Genomic DNA, 13385 nt, shown 5'->3' with positions numbered 1-13385 from the left:
TTACTTAGGGAAGGAATCCATGGTTTATAGGGTGGGAAGAATAGGAGGAAATGCCTTGCAGGTTGTTTTGCAGTAAGGGATAAGGAGTCACTTTGTCCCTTATCTAACAATATCTAATAGATGAACTTATAAACATTACCACACGATGGTGCACAATGACTATACACATTTGTTACCAGTGGTGGAAATTATAACTAGGATCTGCAAGTCTAATTATATAGATTCTGGGGACACCCCAAAATTTCAAGGCAGAGTTGAAAGAGTTGACAAGTCTTGCTAGGAGTGAGAGCTTTATTTCAGTTTGTTTATAGAATACTAACCTATGGATATTACCTAAGTGACAGAAACTTCTATATTTCTGTTAGAAATGATACTTCAAAAACATAAGTGCTCCTCCACCCACACTCCACTCCCTAAGTTCTGAGAATTGCTGAATTTGTCTTATTAACAAACACAAGCTTACAGAGATTTATAACTGGAAAAAAAAGGTCCTGAGAGAAACTTGACATAAGATGTACATTTAGGTATCAAATTAACAGATCCCACACTCCATCATTATCAAAATCTGAAATGTATGCATTTTCTTAGTTCTGCCACATAATATATTAATTTATATGTTTTTAAAGCTCCAGTTCCAAGTATTTAAAGCAAAAGAAATCATTAGTGTGAAATAGAAATGCATTTGAAGTGAATACATAAAATTACTTTAACAAGGTCAATAATGACCAATAAGGTAAGGTCAGGTAAGATTTTTTAAAAATCTAGAAAAAAACAAATTAAAAATAGGAGGCATCCTTGCCATATTTAGGTTCACATCCTAACTATGTGTGCACATGTGCATCAGTCATATTGAACTCTTTGTGACCCCATGTACTATAGCCCGCCAGGCTCCTCTGTCCATGGGATTCTCCAGGCAAGAATACTGGAGTGAGCTGCCATGCCCTCTTCCAGGGGATCTTCCCAACCCAGGAACAGAACCCACATCTCTTCTGTCTCCTCTATTGGCAGTTGGATTCTTTAGCACTACTGCTATCTGAGAAGCTCCCCTCTTAACTATAAATTCAAATAATTTGGATGTTCATAAGCTTCTGGAGTTAATATTTTTAAAAGAATATTACTTTCATTTTGTAGTTCCTGATATATGCTAATCACATTTACGTACTTTATAATTTTACTTTTTAAATGAGAAGACAAATCTCCTTTTAATTTTTGTCAAATATTATACTATCACTTTGTTATTTATCAAAAAAAGGGTAACACTGATGAATTGGAGTCCTTGATTTGCAATTTAATGAATATATACACTGAAAAGTATAAAGAAAAGCAGACTGCCTTTTGACTAGTATTTAAATGTACACACTTCCAAAGTGCTTGGGCACTGATATTATCCTTGCATTCTTCAAATACATTAAATTTTCATACTCAAAAGGCATAGCCAATGCAAATGAACTTATTAATGTCAAATTAATTTTAATCAAATGAAACAAAGCCCATACTTCTATTTGAGAATGCATTTAAAGTATCAGTTCAGTTCAGTTCAGTCGCTCAGTTGTGTCCAACTCTTTGCGATCCCATGGACTGCAGCATGCCAGGCCTCCTTGTCTATCACCAACTCCCGGAGATTACTCAAGCTTATGTCCATTAAGTCAGTAATGCCATCCAACCAGCTTGTGCTTCTTAAAGGATAAGAAGTTTAAATGCTAAGAATAAAAGTTAAAACAATTTTTACAACTGAAAATGTGTATTTTCACATTACCTGATCTTAAAAAAATAGCAAAAATATTTTTCCTTAAAATTTACAAAAATTTTTATCTCTTGGACTATAACTACCACTAAAAAATGTTTTCAAAGTGTTATAGGAAGCATAATAAGAATTTTAAATTCTATTATGTTACTCTAAGGTGCATATTTTTGTCTAAATATGGTTCTACAATTTGACAAAATAAAATAATAAAATATTTGTTGAAACTGAAAGCACATTTGGAAGCAATCATTTAAACAACTAGATTTTCTGACCTAAATATTTTAACATTTAATAATATGGTCAGACAAGAGGTCAGAAAAACAGAAATCTGTATTGTTTTGAAAGGCTATTTTCACAACCTTAGTAGGGTAAATCTATGATTCCATCATTGTGTAAGTTTACTGAGAAAGAAAATGCAGTAGTGTATGTATGTCATACATGAAGAGATAATTATACATCTTTATTTGGGGATATTTGATTTGTATATAAGAACTGAATTATATATCCAGGATGTATAACTCAGATATAATTCAGATATAATGTATATTTCAAATACAATCTGACTGTATAAATCAGAATGTATAATGGGATGGTTGTATACATAATATGTGCATGTGAACGGGCTATGTGTGTAATAAAACACTTGCCTGATAGGAGGCATCTTTGATCTGTTTTCTACAGGGTCATACTGAAAATCTGGGGGACTTTTGCTCTTACTAAGTATAGTAAACATTCTAATTTTCACTACAGTTGCAAGCAACAAAACAATTCAAGCTATTTTAAACAAAAACAGTTACAATAAGAAACCCCCTGTGGGTGTGGTGGAAATGTATTACATTGTTGATCAGTTAACAAGTCAAGCTGGACTCCTTGTGACTCCATGAACTGCAGCACGCCAGGCTTCCTTGTCCTTTACTATCTCCCGGAATTTGTGCAAACTCATGTCCATGAGTCCATGATGCCATCCAACCATCTCCTCCTCTGACTCACCCTACTCTTCCTGCCCTCAATCTTTCCTAACAGTCTTTTCCAGTAGTACTGGAGCTTTAGCTTCAGCATCAGTCCCTCCAATGAATATCTAGGGTTGATTTCCTTTAGGATTGACTGGTTTGATCTCCGTGCTGTCCAAGGGATTCTCAAGAGTCTTCAGTGCTCAGCATTCTTTATGGTCCAACTCTCACATCTGTACATGACTACTGGAAAAACCTTAGCTTTGACTATACCGACCTTTGCTGGCTAAGTGATGTCTCTGGCTTTTTAATATGCTGTCTAGGTTTGTCATAGCTTTTCATCCAAGGGGCAAACCTCTTTTAATTTTGTGGCTGTAGTCACTATCCGCAGTGTCTTTGGAGCCCAAGAAAATAAAATATGTGACTGTTTCCACTTATCTTTCATCTATTTGCCATGAAGTGATTAGCCTGGAGGCCATGATCTTCGTTTTTTGAACACCGAGTTTTAAGTCAGTTTTTTTCACTCTTCTCTTTCACCATTATCAAAAGGTTCTTTAGTTCATCTTCATTTTCTGCCATTAGAGTTGTACCATCTGCATACCTGAGGTTGTCAATATTTCTCCCAACAATTTTGATTCCAGCTTGAGTCTTCTAGCCTGCCATTTTGCATGATGTACTCTTCATATAAGTTAAATAATCAGGGTGACAATACACAGCCTTGATGTACTCCTTTCCCAATTTGGAACCATCCATTTTTACATGTCCAGTTCTAACTGTTGTTTCTTGTCCTGCATACAGGTTTCTCAGCAGACAGGTAAGGTGGTCTGATATTCCCATATCTTTAAGGATTTTCCACAGTTTGTTGTGGTCCACACAATCAAAGGCTTTAGTGTAGTCAATGAAGCAGATGTCTTTTTTGGAATTCCTTTGATTTTTTTTTATGATCCAGTGGATGTTGGCAATTTGATCTCTGGTTCCTTTGCCTTTTCTAAATCCAGCTTGTACATCTGGAAGGTCTCGGTTCAAGTACTGCTGAAGCCTAGCTTCAAGGATTTTGAGCATTACCTTGCTAGCATGTGAAATGAGCACAGCTGTATAGTAGTCTGAACATTCTCTAGCATTGCCTAATTTTGGGATTGGAATGAAAACTGACCTTTTCCAGTTAAGTGTCACTATTGAGCTTTCTAAATTTGCTGGCATATTGAGTGCAGCACTTTAATCATCTTCTAGGATTTGAAACAGCTCACCTGGCTTTCCATCATCTCCACTATCTTTGTTTGTAGTAATGCTTCCTAAGGCCCACTTGCCTTTACACTCCAGGATGTCTGGCTCTAGGTGAGGGGCCACACCATCATGGTTATCTGGATCATTAAGGCCCTTTTTGTATAGTTCTCTGTATTCTTGCCACCTATTCTTCAATCTCTTCTGCTTCTGTTAGGTTCTTTCCATGTCTGTCCTTAATTGCACTCATGTTGGCATGAGATTCCCCCTTGGTATCTCCATTTTTATGAAGAGATCTCTAATCTTTCCCATTCTATTGCTTTCCTCTATCTCTTTGCATTGTTCACTTAAGAAGGCTTTCTTATCTCTCCTTGCTATTCTCTGGAACTTTGCCTTCAATAGGATATACCTTTCCCTTTCACTTCTCTTTTCTCAGCTATTTGTAAGGGCTCCTCAGACCTTCCTGCCTTCTTGCCTCAGACCACTTTGCCTTCTTGCATTTCTTTTTCTTGGGGATGGTTCTGGTCACCACTTTCCGTACAATGTTATGAACCTCTGCTCATAATCTGGTTCTTCAGGCACTCTGTCTACCAGATTTACTCCTTTAAATCTATTTGTCACTTCCACTGTATAATCATAAGGGATTTGTTTAGGTCATAGCTGAATGGCCTAGAGGTTTTCCCTACTTTCTTCAATTTAAGTCTTAATTTTGCAATAAGCAGCTCATGAGCAGAGCTATAGTCAGCTCCCGGTATTGTTTCTGCTGACTATATAGAGCTTTTCTATCTTTGACTGCAGAGAATACAGTCTGGTTTCAGTATTGACCGTTGTTGATGTTCATGTGTAGAGTTGTCACTTATGTTGCTGGAAGAGGGAGTTTGCTATGACCAGTGCATTCTCTTGGCAAAACTCTGTTAGCCTGCTTCATTTTATACTCCAAGGCTAAACTTTCCTGTGACTCCTGATATCTCTTGACTTCCTATTTTTGCCTTCCAATCCCCTATAATGAAAAGGACAGCTTTTTTTTGGTTGTTATCTCACAGAATCCAAAAGCAGTGGGGCAGCTAGGGATCAGGAGGGACTGAAACCAATAAATGGAAAGCCAGGAGAACTTCAGCTCTAGTGTTCTCACCTTCCCTTCCTTCTGTACCTTCGCTTTAGTCTTCTCTTACATGGTCCAGCTATCTTTGATCATTTCTGTACATGGGGAAGGCTCACTACCGATAGCCTTGATTTTATATACTCTCCGTGTAATCCTAATTCTTAATTGTCTTTCTTAAATGGAAGTATCTCTTTCCTTCTAGGAATTTGGACTTTGGCCTGAATAAAAGAAGGTTACGCTAGCTACTGATAATTTTGCTGTCGGAAAAATAGCGGCCAGAATGAAGGTCCAAGGAGAATGTAGTATAAACAAGACAAACAACCTACTTGCCCCTTTCTCCTGGAATCACTAGTCTACTTTCTGTCATTATGTATATGTCTATTATAGATATTCATACAAATGGAATCATACAATATCTGATCTCTTGTGACTGGCTTCTCTAATTAGGATGTTTTCAAGGTTCGTCTATGTTGTAGCATATATTAGTAGTTTATTCTTCTTTGTGGCTGAGTAACATTCCACTAAACGAATATGCCACATTTTACTTATCTATTAGTTGATAGATATTTGGGTTGTTTCTATTTTTTGGCTGTTAGGAATAATGCTACTATAAACATTCACATACACATTTTTATGAGGATTTTTTAATCCATTTGGACATACACCTAAAGGAGGAATTCCTGGGTCACATGGTAATTCTATGTTTAACTTTTTGAGCAACTGACAAAATGCTTTCCAAAGCAGCTGCACAATTTCATATCTCCACTATCAAAAGTGTGAGAGTTTCAATTTCTCTGCATCTTTGCCAACATTTGTCATTGTTCATCTTTTTTATTAAAGCCATCCTACTGGGTGGTAACACCCTGGTTTTGATTTGAATTTCTGTATTGATTAATGATGTTGAACATCTTTTCATGTTGTATATTGGCCATTTGTAGCTCTTCTTTGAAAAATATCTACTTAAATTCTTTGACCAGTTTTAATTGTGTTGTTTGCCTTTTTATTTGTTGAGCTGTAAGATTTCTTTATATATACTAGATACTACTCTTTTATCAGATATATGATTTGCAAATATTTTCTCATTCTATGGATTTTTTCCCACATATTTTTTCTTCACTTTCTTGATAGTTTCATTTGAAGCACAAAAGTTTTCATCTTGATAAAGTCCAATTCATCTGTTCCCCCCCACCCCCGCCCCCGCCCCTTTGGTTGCCTGAGCTTTGGGTGTCACAGCTAATGAGCTACTGCCTAATCCAAGGTCATGAAAACATATACCCATGTGTTCTAAGGGTTTTACAGTTTTAACTCTTATCTTTAGGTCACTGATCCATTCAGAGTAAATTTTTATGTATAGGATAAAGTAGAGGTTCAAACTAATGCAACTGGTTATCAGATGCCCAGTCATTTTTGGTGAAACACTACTCTTTCTCCACTGAATTATTTTGGCATCTTTGATCAGAATCAACTGACCATAGATGTATACATTTATTTCTGTACTTTCAATTATATTCTATTGGTCTATTATTATACCAGTACTACACTATCTTGGGAATCACTGATGGCTCAAATGGTTTTCGGGAGACCCAGGCTCGAACCCTGGGTTGGGAAGATCCCCTTGAGGAGGAAATGGCAACCCACTCCAGTACTGCTGCCTAGAGAATCCCAAGAACAGAGGAGCATAGAGGGCTATAGTCCATGGGGTCATAAAGAGTCAAACACAACTGAGTGACTAACAACATAACACAAATACACTACCTTGATTATTACAGTTTTATAGTAAGTTTTGAAATCAGGAATTGTGAGTCTCCATGTATGTTCTCTTTTTAAAGACTGATTTGGCTATTTTGGGTCCATTACATTTCTGTATGAATTTTAGAATCAACTTGTAAATTTCTATCGAAAGAAGCTGGAATTTTGAATAGGGATTGCATTGATTTTTTGAAATAATTTGGGAAATCATCTTAGTGATATTAAGACTTCCAATTCACAAACATGGTATATCTTTCCACCTATTTACATCTTCTTTAATTTCTTTCAATGGTGTTTTATAGTTTGCAGGGCTCACATCTTGCACTGTTAACAAAATATTAACAAAATTTAACATTTTGTTAAATTTATTAAGCCCTTTATTCTTTTTTGATGTGCAATTTTTAACATTGGCTCTATATCCAGTGATGTTTCTAAATTTATATATTAATTTCAACAGTGTGTCCACAGAGTCTTTTATATTTTCTAGGTACATAATCATGTTGCTTTCAAGTAATGATAGTTTACTTCTTCCTTCCCAATCCTTATCCCTTATATTTCTTTTTCTAAATAGTTGTACTGACTAGGACTTCTATCACAATGTTAAAAATAAATAGTAATAGAGAAGACAATTTCATCATTCTCCATTTAAATAGGAAAGTTTAAAAAATATTTCAATGTTGTGTACAACATTTGCTATATATTTTTAATAAAAAATTAACACTGAATTTTTGTCAACCTTTTTTTGACATCCATAAAAATGATCACATGTTTTTTCCCCCTGTTAATGTAAGAATTATACTGATCCATTTTTAAATGCCAAGGCTTTCTTGCACAGGTGGAATACGCTATATTTTACTGTATAATACTTTTTAAATATGTAGCTAGATTCCACTTGCTAATAGTTTGAACAGTTTGAATAGTTTCTTTTAATGTCCTGGCCAAGTTTTGAAATCAAAGTCATGCTGGCTTTTGAAAATTAAAACATTAGAAAATATTCATTTTTTCTAAGAAAGTTTGGGTAAGCTTTACATTGCTGTGCTGTCCTGTGTACTCAGTCATGTCTGACTCTTTGTGACCCTGTGGACTGTAGCCCACCAGGCTCCTCTGTCCATGGAATTTTCCGGGCAAGAATACGAGTGAGTTGCCATTTCTTACTCCAAGGGATCTTCCTGATCCAGGGAGCATAGCCACATCTCTTGTATGGTGGAATATAACATAATCCAGAATCTGCAGATATAATGTCTGCCATACAATAAGAACTTATGAAACTTGCAAAGAGGTAGGACCATATAACTCATATTTAACTGTATAAGAAAATGAAGTCATTTGAACCTCAGGATTTCTTTGTGGAAAGATCTTTTTAAATTTCTTCAATTTTATTACTAGTGCCAAAACTACTCAGATTTTCTATATCTTCTGTCAGTTTTGTTAAGATTTCTCCTCAAGGTATTTGTTACTTTATACTTAAATTATGTCAAATTCATTGGTAAAGTTATTTATAATATCTTGGAAGATTTTTTATGCCTATAGGATCTGTAATGATATCACCTTTTTCATTCTTGATATCGTTAATTCATGTTTTATCTCTTCATTTTCAGCCTTCTGTGGTCTTCTGTGCATTTATCTCTTCTCGGGTTTACTGAAATTCTGAATCTGTGGGTTGATGTCTTTCACTGTTTTGGAATGTTCTCAGCTTGTCTTTTTGAATACTGCATTTGTCCCATTCTTTCTCTACTCAGACTTTATGCATATGTTAGCATTTTGAGTATTATACTCTATTGTGTTCTTTCTGTTCTCTTATCTCTGGGCTTCCATTTGGATGTTTTCTATTGATATGTCTAACAGTTCATAAATCTTGTGTTTGAACATATCCAAACTAATATTAAACCTAACTAATGAGTTCTTCACTTAAGATACTACATTTTTCAGTTCTAGAAAGTTCATTTAAATCTCTATGGACTCCAATTTTCTGGTGAAAATTTCCATCATTTCATTCATTTTATATATTTCCTCTTATTTTCTTGAAAATATTAATCACAGTTATTTTATAATCTTTAAATGCCAACTCTACCATTTGAATCACCTACAGGGCTGTTTCATTTTCTTATATAGTTAATTATGAGTCCTGCCTTTTTGCAGGTTTCATAATTTCTTATTGTATGGCAGACATTATATCTGCAGATTCTGGATTATGTTATATTCCACCAGCAAGGGTTTGCTTTTTTCTTTGTCAGGAAAACATAGTGAATGGCTGATCCCACAAACTGTGTGATGCAGCCCCAAAAAAGTGCAGCTTAGTGCTATTAATCTGATAAATAACAACTAACTGTTGTGTGTATAATGCAGAATAAAGAAGAAATCATTGAGAATCAAATTTCTCAGCATAGCAGAAAGGAGATACAGATCGTTGAGTATAGATCATTGACTTTAAGGATAAATACTATAGCTCTGAATTTGATTTGGACATTTAACTATAAATCAATTATGCATTTTGTCTTTAAAAACAAAAAAATCACATATTTCATAATTCTGTGCATGGAAAAAAAGTAAGAGATAATCTCTCAATGGCAATGAGCTCCTCAAGCACACAAATTATTTATCAAGAAAAGAAACCAGGGATCTTTGGAGAAAAGGCTTATTACAGATCTGAGGCTGGAATTATAAAAGGTAAGCCTAGAACATCATATCATCCCATACAGCACGAAAGCTATCAAAACTACTAAGGACATAGCAAAAGGATTCAGGAGCCAATCTGGTATATCTAGATGGTATCAAGATGATATATCTATATTTATGAGTAATCAGCAATTTGAACATTACCTCAGTATTGGATAATAATTAGTTACCATTAGTTTTTTATGTAATGCAGTTATTTTTTCTTAAATCCTTACCATTTACAAATATATACTAAAACATTTATGGAGGAAGTAATATAATGTCTGATTTTCTTCAAAAAATATAAGGGGAAATATGAACAGAGGTACAGATGAAACTATATTAGCCCTGAGCTGATAACTGTTTAAGGTGGGTGATGGGTACATATACACTTCTTTCTACTTCTCTATTTGAATGTCCCATAATAAAAAAAAATTGTCACTGCTTTGTCTTATCAAATCTGTTAATTCCTATACATCACTTACTGTATCCCTAACATGGCCATAAGAATGGAGTGGATATGAAAAGGGAAAATAAAAATAAATAAATAAATAAAATAAAAAAGAAAAAAAAAGAAAAGGGAAAATATATATAAAAAACTAGTCAATTTTTTTCTCCAAAAACCACCCCAGAAGATTCTTGAGCTTTCTTTGAAAAAAGGAGTACAAATGCTGCAGTGTCTGTTTGGAAGGAGCCTGAGGTTCAGCAGCAGCCTAAGTGAACCTCAGCTGAAAGGAATTGTGATAATGGTATTCAGCCAGCAGGGATATTTCCTGCAGATGCACCCAGATGGTACCGTCAATGGGACCAAGGATGAAAACAGCAACTACACCCTCTTCAATCTAATCCCTGTGGGCGTGCATGTGGTGGCCATCCAAGGGGTGAAGGCCAGCTTCTATGTGGCCAGGAATGGTGAAGGCTATCTCTACAGCTCAAGATCAAGCCCTGAGCCTTTCGAGTGGGAGCAATGACTCCAAGACCCTAGACTACCAGAGAACTAACCCTAGAGAGTATCAAATAGTGAGAACTCACACAAAGGAAACGACCTGAATACAAGACCCTGCATCACCCAACCACCAGTAGCACCCTGTGAAGGACATCTCATCTAAACAACAAACAAAACAAAAATATAAACCCAATCATCAGCAGACAGGATTACCACCTTACTCAGCCTTGCCCATCAGAGGAAAAACAACAACAAAAAACAGCACAAATCTCACACTATACAAAGCTTACACAAACCACTGGATCAACCTTAGGAGGGCAGAAACCAAAAGGAAGAAAAAAATTCAACCTTGAGGCCTGGGAAAAGCAGACCTCAAACACAATAAGCTTAAAACAAATATTGAAAAGGCAGAGAAATACTACACAAATGAAGGAACAAACTAGAAACACAGAAGTCCAAATAAATGAAGAGGAAGTATGAAAATTACCTGAAAAAGAATTCAGAATAATGATAGTAAAGATGATCAAAAACCTCAAAAACAGAATGGAGAAAATGCAAAAATCAATTAACAAAGACCTAGAAGAATTAAAGAATAAATATACAAATACTACAATTACTGAAATTAAATACTCTAGAAGGAATCAATAGCAGAATACCTGAAGCAGAAGAACAAACCAGTGAGCTGGAAGATAAAATGATGGAAATAACTTCTGAAGAGCAGAATAAAGCAAAAAGAATGAAAAGAACTGAGGACAGTCTCAGAGACTTCTGGGACAATATTAAACGCACCAACATTCGAATTATAGAGGTCCCAGAAGAAGAGAAAAAGAAAGGTTATGAGAAAATTTTGGAAGAGATTATAGTTGAAAATTTCCCTAACATGGAAGAAAATAACCAAGTCCAAGAGAGGCAAAGAGTTCCATATAGGATAAACCCAAGGAGAAGCATGCCAAGACATATAATAATCAAACTAACAAAGATTAAACACAAAGAAAGACTATTAAAAGCAGCAAGGGAAAAGCAACAAGTAACATACAAGGGAAACCCCATACATTTAACAGCTGATCTTTTAGCAGAAACTCTGCAGGCTAGAAGGGAATGGCAGGATATATTTAAAGAACTGAAAGGGAAAAACCTACAACCAAGATTACTGTACCCGGCAAGGATCTAACTCAAAACTGATAGAGAAATCAAAAATCACCACAATTTGACAAATACTAACTATAAGATTTCCTACTATGTTTTATTAATGCAATTATTAGAAAGCCTAAACATCTAATTCCAGAGTATCCACAATCTAAATGAAGCAATACTATCCTGATGATACCATCCCCAGCCTTATATTTGCTTTAATGCAAAACAGGAATAAACACATCTATTTACCTTTTTTGGGCCCTGCTACAGTAGATCTATCTGAATGTTTAGAATGGGAAATCTCTGTTTCTGATTTTTTTTGTATAATTATTTGATTTCCAAATCTCTTGGGTCCTAAGTAAAAGACCGTAAATTTCCGCTGTATATCAAGTCCAACTGGAAAAAGAAAAAAAAGCATACAAATGCTTAAGTCATATATATTCATGCATGAGACCACTTATTTGTTTTTATACCTCTTATATTTTATACCTTGTTGAACGAAAAGGTCTAAGTTCAGGAAATAAAAATGTTTTAAAGAAACTTTAAAAAAGTATAACAAATGAAAAAGTACACATCTGTCATAAAAGTAAAAACCAATGCTCCTACAATAATTGAAATTTACCTTAAAAAATAAAATGTCTATAAATGAACAGATGAAAATTTAATTTTATTATCCTAGTTTACACTGTTTTTACATACCCAAATACATGAAACTTTCTTTAAAATTATTCATTTTACTTAAATTATTTTTACACAATATCACTTATGTTGTTTTTCTGTTTACATAAAGGAAATTTTTAAGTGCTATCATATTTTTTACATTCATGTATTCATTATTTCAATGACTTACCATATTCTGAACTAATTAGATTTATGCTAAGATCTTCAGATTGAAGAGCTCTCCTCACATCAAACTTTTTAGCCCAATTTCCAGCTTTTAGCAAAACAGAATCCCTGAGAAAAGAAATGTGTCACTTAAATTGTGATCTTGAATGTTAAATGAAATAATAAACTAATCATCAAGGGCTAATTGATACTAAGGTATGTCCCATCTGGTAGTAAACTTAAGTCAGTTTCTGAAAACTTCTTTCACCAAGTTCTTTGGATAGGGAAAATGGAATTTCAATGGAGCTACCATTTCCATAATTTACTTAACTATATGTTCACCCAACAGCTGGTTCTAAGTTGCATACAATCACTTCAGGCCCACCTGTACATACAGTTGTTCTTGACAACCTATGCTCTTGCCCTTAAATCACTACCACTTTTAAGTGGCTATACATAAGTTACATGGATTTGTGAGAACTTTGAGTATTTTTTTAATGATATGAAATAGTTTGTACCTAATAACATCATATCACCAGCAGTCAGTTCTGTGATTGAACTTATTTTAGCCTCCTATAGTCAAAGTCATTAGATTTACTTGTCACAGAGGATAAAGATTTATATAATTTTATATTCTCTGTAAGTGTATTATGGCTAGTTGCAGAAGAGTAATTATTAGTGAAAAGCATATCCTTAATCAGTCACTGTAGCCTCTTTAGGATCCTTGCATGGGGTGTTTTAGGAAAGTATCTTACAGTATACTGGCAACAGTTAGGAGATTCTCATTTCAGTTACTATCATACTGAACTTACAGGTATATTATATGCTTAGGAGCATAGACTCTGGAGTCAGAATGCTGAGAGCTTCGAATCTAGTTTTTGCTATAAACTACGTATATAACGATTAAACAGTTCAATACCTGGAACTTACTAAATGCTCAAAAAGTATTAGCTGCAGCTACAACTATTATCCTCAGAATTTGCTTATGACACCCTGGGAGAAAATATATAGGAGTATCAGAAAAAAGGCTGAAGTAAAAATTATAGAATGATATGCTAG

At 34.7% G+C, this 13385-nt stretch overlaps 1 protein-coding gene across 1 annotated transcript in view; it reads right to left on the bottom strand.

The window, feature by feature from the left end:
* HFM1 (helicase for meiosis 1) overlaps window positions 1–13385 on the bottom strand; it is a 122391-nt gene that overhangs the window by 23967 nt on the left and 85039 nt on the right. The window contains exons 30-31 of the mRNA XM_065905402.1: window positions 12352–12455; window positions 11751–11897 (exon numbers count right to left, since the gene is read on the bottom strand). Of these exons, the coding sequence (XP_065761474.1) occupies window positions 11751–11897; window positions 12352–12455 (251 nt within the window). The remainder of the gene's footprint in view (window positions 1–11750; window positions 11898–12351; window positions 12456–13385) is intronic.

This window comes from Muntiacus reevesi, chromosome 1 (genome assembly GCF_963930625.1).
Source record: "Muntiacus reevesi chromosome 1, mMunRee1.1, whole genome shotgun sequence".
In the NCBI taxonomy this organism is placed as follows: Eukaryota; Metazoa; Chordata; class Mammalia; order Artiodactyla; family Cervidae; genus Muntiacus; species Muntiacus reevesi.
Note: the sequence above shows the minus strand (reverse complement) of the source record. Positions and strands in the feature narration are given on the sequence as shown.